This window comes from Oncorhynchus masou, chromosome 20, assembly GCF_036934945.1.
Source record: "Oncorhynchus masou masou isolate Uvic2021 chromosome 20, UVic_Omas_1.1, whole genome shotgun sequence".
NCBI lineage: Eukaryota > Metazoa > Chordata > Actinopteri > Salmoniformes > Salmonidae > Oncorhynchus > Oncorhynchus masou.
This window is the reverse complement of record NC_088231.1, coordinates 19,980,952-19,990,346: the sequence shown is the minus strand read 5'-3', so window position 1 is coordinate 19,990,346 and position 9,395 is coordinate 19,980,952. Positions and strand designations below refer to the sequence as shown.

Below are 9,395 nucleotides of genomic sequence, written 5' to 3'. Positions count from 1 at the left end.
ACTATCAGAGGGGACATCTGTCAGTGACACACACACACACACACAAAACATCCCAAAGATGGCATCTGTCTGTATCTCTGAAACCCCTCAACACAAACACACAAACACAAATAAACATGCACACACAATCTGAAATATGACCTCGTTTGAATCCTGGTCAGCATATCTGCATTGTGTGAATTTGGAATAAGGTTGAAGTCAGAAGTGTAAATACATCATTTAAGTCACTTAGGTTGGAGTCATTAAAACTCGTTTGTCAACCCCTCCACACATTTCTTGTTAACAAACTATAGTTTTGGCAGTCGGTTAGGACGTCTACTTTGTGCGTGACACAAGTCATTTTTCCAACATTTGTTTACAGACCGATTATTTCACTTATAATTCACTGTATCACAAATTCAGTGGGTCAGAAGTTTACATACACTAAGTTGACTGTGCCTTTAAACCGTTTGGAAAATTCCAGAAAATGATGTCATGGCTTTAGATGCTTCTGATACATCATTTGAGTCAATTGGAGGTGTACCTGTAGATGTATTTCAAGGCCTACCTTCAAACTCAGTGCCTCTTTGCATGACATTGTGAGAGAATCAAAAGAAATCAGCCAAGACCTCAGCAAGTAGACCTCCACAAGTCTGGTTCATCCTTGGGAGCAATTTCCAAACGCCTAAAGGTACCTCGCTCATCTGTACAAACAAAAGTATGCAAGTATAAACACCATGGGACCACGTAGCCGTCATACCACTCAGGAAGGAGACGCTTTCTGTCTCCTAGAGATGAACGTACTTTGGTGCGACAAGTGCAAGTCAATCACAGAACAACAGCAAAGGACCTTGTGAAGATGCTGGAGGAAACAGGTACAAAAGTATCTATTTCCACAGTAAAACGAGTCCTATATTGACATATCCTGAAAGGCCACTCGGCAAGGAAGAAGCCACTGCTTAAAAACCGCCATAAAAAAGCCAGACTACGGTTTGCCACTGCACATGGGGACAAAGATCGTACTCTTTGAAGAAATGTCCTCTGGTCTAATGAAACAAAAATATAACTGTTTGGCCATAATGTCCATTGTTATGTTTGGAGGAAAAAGTGAGACGCATGCAAGCCGAAGAACACCATTCCAACCGTGAAGCATGGGGGTGGCAGCATCATGTTGTGGGGGTGCTTTGCTGCAGGAGGAAGTGATGCATTTCACAAAATAGATGGCATCATGAGGGGGAAAATGATGTGGATATATTGAAGCAACATCTCAAGACATCAGTCAGGAAGTTAAAGCTTGGTCTTCCGAATGGGTCTTCCGAATGGACAATGACCCCAAGCATACTTCCAAAGTTGTGGCAAAAAGGCTCCCCTCAGCTCTGTCAGGGGGAATAGGCCAAAATTCACCCAACGTATTGTGGGAAGCATTTGACCCAAGTTAAACAATTTAAAGGCAATGCTACTAAATAATATTTGAGTGTATGTAAACTTATGACCCACTGGGAATGTGATGAAAAACATTAAAGCCTGAAAAACATTAAAGCTAAATCATTCCTACTATTATTCTGACATTTCACATTCGTAAAATGAAGTGGTGATCCTTAGACAGGGAATATTAACTAGGATTAAATATCAGGAATTGTGAAATACTGAGTTTAAATGTATCTGGCTAAGGTGTATGTAAACTTCTGACTTCAACTATATCTCTGTCTCTTAAAATGCAGTTAGCTGCTTTATCAGTTACTTCCTCCTTGTTGGTAGACTGATGAGGTGTGTGTGTTTGTGTGTGTGTGTGCGTGTGTGCAACTCAATGGAGCCAGCTTTATGGAGCCAGCTTTATGGAGCCAGCTTTATGGAATTTAATGGAGCCAGCTTTATGGATGGACTAAATATATGGAGCCAGGTCACCCATGATAAAGTCAGTATTCAATGTCCATCCATGTCTGAGGAATGTGATGAAAAAGTGATTTAAGCTTCAATAGGTTTGTGTTTTGGCAGGGCATTGTGGGCTGGGATGGCAGATGGGCATATTCTGACTCTTTCAAAGGTTTCCTATCCCAAACCTGAACCCTTAACTGATCCAATCAGAGTTAAAAAACCTCTAAAAGTCTAAGCCATTGGGAATAGGGTACTAAGCTAACATATGGAATTGTTTTAAGATGGCAGTTACCATTTAGCTAGAAATACTAGTTTAAATGTATCTGGTATATATATGTTTTTAAACATTATTTGATAAAATAATATTTGTCTCTTAAACTATCGGTGTTCTAATCCCAGCTTAAGCTCAGTTACTTCCTCATCCCAGTTGGTTAGAGTTCTCTCAGATTACCTCAGGGTGTTCTCTTCCCAGATGAGAGGTTAGAGTTCTCTCAGTATTACCTCAGTGTTCTCTTCCCAGTAGTGTGTCAGTGTGTTCGTGTAGAGGTTACAGTGCAACTCAATTCTCTTCCCAGTAGAGGTTAGAGTTCTCTCAGTATTACCTCAGGTTTATGGAGCTCTCAGTTTATCAGGGTGTTCTTTCCCATGGAGGTTAGAGTTCTCTCAGTATTACCTCAGGTGTTCTCTTCCATAGATTAAGTTCTCTCAGTATTACAATGTTCTCATCCCAGTAGAGGTTAGAGTTCTCTCAGTATTACCTGGCTCTTCCCAGTAGAGTTAGAGTATCTCAGTATTACTTCTCTTCCCAAGTTAGGTTTGTCTCAGTATTACCTCAGGGTGTTCTCTTCCCAGTAGAGGTTGGGATGGCAGTATTACCTCATGGTGTTCTCTTCCCAGTAAGGTTAGAGTTCTCTCAGTATTACCTCTGTTCTCTTCCCAGTAGAGGTTAGAGTTCTCTCAGTATTACCTCAAACTCTTCCCAGTAGAACCTCTCAGTATTACCTTGACCTTCCCAGTAGAGGTTAAATTACCTCAGGGTGTTCTCTTCCCAGTAAAAGTCTAAGTATTACCTCATTGTTCTCTTCCCATAGGGTTAAGTTCTAACATATTAATTGTTTTTCCCAGTAGATGTTAGAGTTCTCCATATTACCTAGGGTGTTCATTTAGAGGTTATTCTCTCAATTTCAGGACTCTTCCCAGTTTAGGTATATATCAGGGTTTTTTTAAACATTATTTGACCTAAGTAGAGGTTAGATTCTCTCATTTGGGTGTTCTCTTCCCAGTAGAGGTTAGAGTTCTCTCAGTATTACCTCAGGGTGTTCTCTTCCCAGTAGAGGTTAGAGTTCTCTCAGTATTACCTCAGGGTGTTCTCTTCCCAGTAGAGGTTAGAGTTCTCTCAGTATTACCTCAGGGTGTTCTCTTCCCAGTAGAGGTTAGAGTTCTCTCAGTATTACCTCAGGGTGTTCTCTTCCCAGTAGAGGTTAGAGTTCTCTCAGTATTACCTCAGTATTACCTCAGGGTGTTCTCTTCCCAGTAGAGGTTAGAGTTATCTCAGTATTACCTCAGGGTGTTCTCTTCCCAGTAGAGGTTAGAGTTCTCTCAGTATTACCTCAGGGTGTTCTCTTCCCAGTAGAGGTTAGAGTTCTCTCAGTATTACCTCAGGGTGTTCTCTTCCCAGTAGAGGTTAGAGCTCTCAGTATTACCTCAGGGTGTTCTCTTCCCAGTAGAGGTTAGAGTTCTCTCAGTATTACCTCAGGGTGTTCTCTTCCCAGTAGAGGTTAGAGTTCTCTCAGTATTACTTCAGGGTGTTCTCTTCCCAGTAGAGGTTAGAGTTCTCTCAGTATTACCTCATGGTGTTCTCTTCCCAGTAGAGGTTAGAGTTCTCTCAGTATTACCTCAGGGTGTTCTCTTCCCAGTAGAGGTTAGAGGGAGATCATGAGTCACTTATGACTGGCCATTTAGCAGCCCCAGCTATGGTAATCCAACCACACTTGGTTTAAACAGAGGATTTTCCTCGTCATCTCTTTCCCCCTCATTAAACTGGAACGTTACATGAACTCTCTTCCCACATAGAGTGTGATGGGGATGGAAGGCATTTGTCTCTTTCTGCTTTCTCATGGGACCCACCAACGCCATGCTGCATGTCCGTTACCATGGCAATAACACAGTGTTGTCCGGAGCCAATGACGGAGCTGATGACATGATTTAGTGGGTGGGAGGGCTGAGGTGGTTGGAGAATGTTTTGAGGTCGAGAGAGTGGGGGGTGTAGAGAGAGAGAGAGAGAGAGAGAGAGAGAGAGAGAGAGAGAGAGAGAGAGAGAGAGAGAGAGAGAGAGAGAGAGAGAGAGAGAGAGAAAAAATGTGGGTGGAAACTGAGCTGCACTTCTTAACCTCCTGCCAAATGTATGGCCATATTAGAGACACATTTCCCCCATATTACACAGACCCACAAAGAATTTGAAAACATATCAAATTTTGATAAACTCCCATATCTATTGGGTATAACACCATAGTGTATCATCACAGCAGCAAGATGTGTGACCTGTTGGCACAAGAAATGGGCAACCAGTGAAGAACAAACACCATTGTAAATACAACCCATATTTATGTTTATTTATTTTCCCGTTTGCACTTTAGCAATTTGAACATTATTACAACACTATATATATTAATATGACATTTGAAATGTCTCTATTGTTTTGAAACTTTTGTGAGTTTAATGTTTATTATACATTTTTATTGATTGTTCATTTCACTTGTTTATTATCTACTTGACTTGCTTTGGTAATGTTAATGTAATGCCAATAAAGCCCTTGAATTGAGAGAGAGCAAGAGAGCACTACAAAACCTGACGTGTGTTGTGCATGCATGCATGTAGAAATTAGTAGGTTCATGAGCAATTCCCTCCTACAAAAGCCTATTAAAGTCTGGAAAATATCTGTGAGATGTGAACGTCAACACTCCCCGACGAGGAATTGTGTAGTCATCATAGAGCGACCCTGTCATATTTGCAATATGCCAATTGTCATGGACCTTTTAGAAACATTCCCTGCTATTTCCTGCCTATAAAATACACTATATGACAGAATCAATCCACAATAAGACAATATGTGGTACTTCATGTTAGCATACAATATATGTGTCTAAGTAGGTTTGGAGGCGCACGGATTGGATAGCCAGTTCGGTGTTACTTTTTATTATTGAATGGGGTGGTAAAAGTGTTTGTTTGATCTTTGGAAAGGCCGGTCTCGTGACTTTTGATCATAAACGTGTCGTTGCGGTTCTAACCTGTGCGTGGTGTACGTGCACTGCTCGCCCTACACCCAGGGGTGTGTTTGTAGGGGTTGGCCGAAGTAGGCTACCGTATTAGCATACCGCAACGGTTTCTTCTGAATTATTCAACGTTGCCGTCCACAATGGCGCGTCACGCAATTGTCCCTGCTCTGCCATGAATGTATTCTATAATGATGTGCTAAAGGCCGCCTACTGAATTACAGCTTCTCTTCTGAGCGGCGGCGCAGTTGGGCTGCAGCAAAGCAGAGCGGGAGAGGTACTAAGCACTCTCGCGTTTGAAGCACAGAAAACAGTCAATACCAACGTTATAAGCAAGCAATGTAACCAAATGTACTTGATTAAAAATGAACTTTAAGTTGGAAGTAAAGTATAGGTCACCAGCACTTGCAAGAGAAAATAGGTATATACGAATGTAAAAAAGGTGTACTTTGTAATATTGACTTCGTTCACACCTGCTGGACTGCATTCGATTTACGCCACATTTTACGCACAACATGCATGTGAGAGAAAAATATATACAAAGTCCTTACGTGTAAAAATCTCACCATATTTCGAGTTTTTTTATACAGTGTTTATACCACAGCTGCGGTACGGTATGTAGAGCGGGTCCTCTGTGCTCAGCTCGATAATCATCAGGTGGGCAGGCAGGGGAGCCTAGACCGGAGCGGAGAGGTGGAGCCACGTTTGTCCATTCCTAAAATCTTATTCACACACTAGTTCATTCACATTCGCGCTTGGGTCCCCATAGGAAGTTTCAGTAGGGAAGTGATTTCATAAGATCGAGGAGGAATTTTATTGCGTCCTGTTCAGGCAAACGACAATATAACCATGGAATTACTGTATTATGTACTGTTCAGCGACCTTTTGGGGCTAATTGTGTCTAGAGTTTGAGTCTATAGACACTGTTTCGTGCGGAGGTTTTGGGTTGAACTACGCTGGAAAGCAGAAAATATGCGAGCTTCGTCCTAACATTGGAGTAAACCTGAGCGGACTCGCCAGCCTGGGCGCAGCGGAGTATTTGGTTTTATCCCGAGGAAGTCTCCGTGTAGAGAAATAAACATGATTTTAACTCGTAAGTCAATTAATTTGTTTACTCCAACGTTTTACTATTCAGAATGTTTAAATAAATAGGGGTTTCCATGCTTTTGAGCAGAGAAAACCTACTTGTAAAATAATGTTTTTGATTGTGATTTATCTGTTCTCACTTTTCCATGATTTGAATTAAATTTGTATTTAACCATTTTAGAAGGGATTATTCTTTTTTCTCCCTTTGCAAAGAAAAGTTGTTTGACATTGGTCTCATCGGCTCTGTAAGGAACTGCCCTGTGCTGAAATGAGTGTTGCGCTTAGCTGCAGGCTGTCAGATAAACAGTCTCTTCCAGTCTCCACTGCTCCTACGCCGACTTCCAAGATAAACGCGCACAGTTTATTCGACCGTGGCCTGCGTTCTATTCGCAGGTTTAGACTAGGCAAGTGAGCCATAGTCTTTTGGCCTATATATGTCTGTTCAGACGTTTCAATAGCCTGGTATACGCACACACAGACAACAAAGTTGGATTCTTCACACTGTTGAATTATACATGTATCTGTGCATAAATTGTGTTGTTTGTTAAATTCGTTGCCGCCTTCGTCTTACAGTGCTTCCAATTTGTTTGCCATGACTACCAAACTCAAGTTCCCTTTGCTTGTCTGCTGACATTTTTTCTAGTGGCGCTTGGGAGAAGAATGCCTTCTGTGTGATATAAAAAGCGAGCTTGGTGGTAGCGTATTTCGGTTGTGAATGTCTTTTATCTGATTCCTACTGATCATACTGTATTTCGCGCGTGACTGCTTATCTGTTATACACAAGGGATAGTATGCAGCCCCCTGTGGTCAAATAGTGGCGCGCACACACAGACCAGCCTCTCAATCTACCCCTCAATTCATAAAAGAAAGATGATATAGTAGAAATTAGTAGCAAACAGACCAAAAAGGGAAACTCTCCCACCCTCTCTCTTTCCCTCCCCTTTCTATCTCTATCTATCTGTAATTGGCCTGTTGTCAAGTGGGGGTGTTGTGTTTTTAAATGGAGGATTATGAAACAGGCTTAAATCAAACTATTTCTAAGGGCAGGAAGTATGGCAGAGTTTCTGAAGGATTCATTCATTTTATATTGTAAAGTTGCTATTAATTCTATGAAGGAACATAGATATGTCCATGTGTCTCTCTTCAGTCCGTCCTATTTCTGTTCCGACCTTGGTGTGCTTTGTTATTGACGTTCTCATCACAAACTGTTCTGGGATCTGCTTAATGGGTGGCTATGAGTGGGTGACGGGAACACAGGGTGTTATAATATCTGACCATGGGTCAGTTCTAAAGCATATCAGATGTGTTGTATGGGTTGTCTGGGTCTTGTCACCGGATCCTGGACCAGGGCCCTGAGCAAACATAAATCTGTCACCAGAGGTAGAGAGAGACCTCAGAGACCAGGCATTGTGATGATCCATCTGGCCCAGCTGTGTGTGTGTGTGTGTGTGTGTGTGTGTGTGTGTGTGTGTGTGTGTGTGTGTGTGTGTGTGTGTGTGTGTGTGTGTGTGTGTGTGTGTGTGTGTGTGTGTGTGTGTGTGTGTGTGTGTGTGTGTGTGTGTGTGTGTGTGTGTGCTCGTATGCTCGTGTGTGTGTGCATGTCTGGTGTTGGATGACCGGAAAGAATCATGGGGCACCTCCATTAGTTGTGTGTGTTTCTGAGTTGGTGTGTGTTGTGTGGTATCCTATGGAGCCAGCCAGATGGTGGTACTCTCACTTACCTACCAGCCAGACCTTGTCCCAGATCACCAGATGTCTTCACGCAGGAATGTCAAAACTTGATATCCACAAAGATTCACCACCTCTCCTCTGACCGTAGTTTTTGCTGTAGTATAGTTGTATCAAGATGTGTTGAAATTCGCTATGAATCTGTAGTTCGCTGGCCAATTGAAACCTGTTTACATTCATCATGAACGTCTAACTCCGACCAATAGCCTGTGAGTCAGAACTGAAAATTCCAGGACATGTCTAAACTGCCCTTACAGATGATTCTGTCTGTAACATTGCAGGAGGCCCATTCAGATGCTTTAAGGTCGTGTTGAATGCACTTCACTAGCATCAGTTGCAGTTGTTCTCTCACTGCCTGTCTCTATGGATACTAAATACGACTATATGTTATATACACTGACTGTACAAAACATTTGGAACACCACCTTTTGCTCTTTTAAAAGTCTCAATTTGTCGGGGCATGGGCTCCACAAGGTGTCGAAAGCATTCAACAGGGATGCTGGCCCATGTTGACTCCTAAGCGTTCCACAGTTGTGTCAAGTTGGCTGGATGTCCTTTGGGTGGTGGACCATTCTTGATAAATACGAGAAAACTTTAGAGCGTGAAAAACCCAGCAGCGCTGCAGTTCTTGACACAAACTGGTGCGTCTGGCACCTACTACCATACCCCGTTCAAAGGCACTTAATTATTTTGTCTTGCCTATTCCCCCTCTGAATGGCACACATACACAATCCATGTCTCAATTATCTCACTGGCTTAGAAATCCTTCTTTAACCCGCCTCCTCCCCTTCATCTACACTGATTGAAGTGGATTTAACAAGTGACATCAATAAGGGATCATAGCTTTCACCTGGATTCACCTGGTCAGTCCATGTTCATGGAAAGAGCAGGTGTTCCTGGTGTTCTTTAAACTCAGTGTAGTGCGCTTTTATAGGCCGCAAAGAGTGCAGTAAATACAGTGCAAGGAAGTGTCATACTTCACTTGTACCTTCCTCCATAAGCTCTACATAACCCTGTCATAACAACGTCATCACGTCTCACTGTTTATGATGTCATTGTTGTGTCACTGTTATGTCAATGCTATGACAGTGTTATGTAGCTCGTTTGACATTGGGTGACTGCTGCTTCAGGTTAACACTGAATTGCAAAGTAATTGAACCACTACCAAGGCCTTGATTATATCACCTGTCTCGACCTGCTACTGTGCAGATCCTTGTGAAAGACCCTACCGAGGCCTTGATTATATCACCTGTCTCGACCTGCTACTGTGCAGATCCTTGTGAAAGACCCTACCGAAGCCTTGATTATATCACCTGTCTCGACCTGCTACTGTGCAGATCCTTGTGAAAGACCCTACCGAGGCCTTGATTATATCACCTGTCTCGACCTGCTACTGTGCAGATCCTTGTGAAAGACCCTACCGAAGCCTTGATTATATCACCTGTCTCGACCTGC

At 42.4% G+C, this 9,395-nt stretch overlaps 1 protein-coding gene across 1 annotated transcript in view; it reads left to right on the top strand.

Annotated features, from left to right (window-relative positions):
* The first annotated feature begins 5,844 nt into the window (after positions 1–5,844).
* LOC135507152 (rho GTPase-activating protein 7-like) overlaps positions 5,845–9,395 on the top strand; it is a 45,538-nt gene continuing 41,987 nt past the window's right edge. The window contains 1 exon segment of the mRNA XM_064926735.1: positions 5,845–6,219. Within this exon segment, the coding sequence (XP_064782807.1) occupies positions 6,207–6,219 (13 nt within the window). The 5' untranslated portion in view covers positions 5,845–6,206.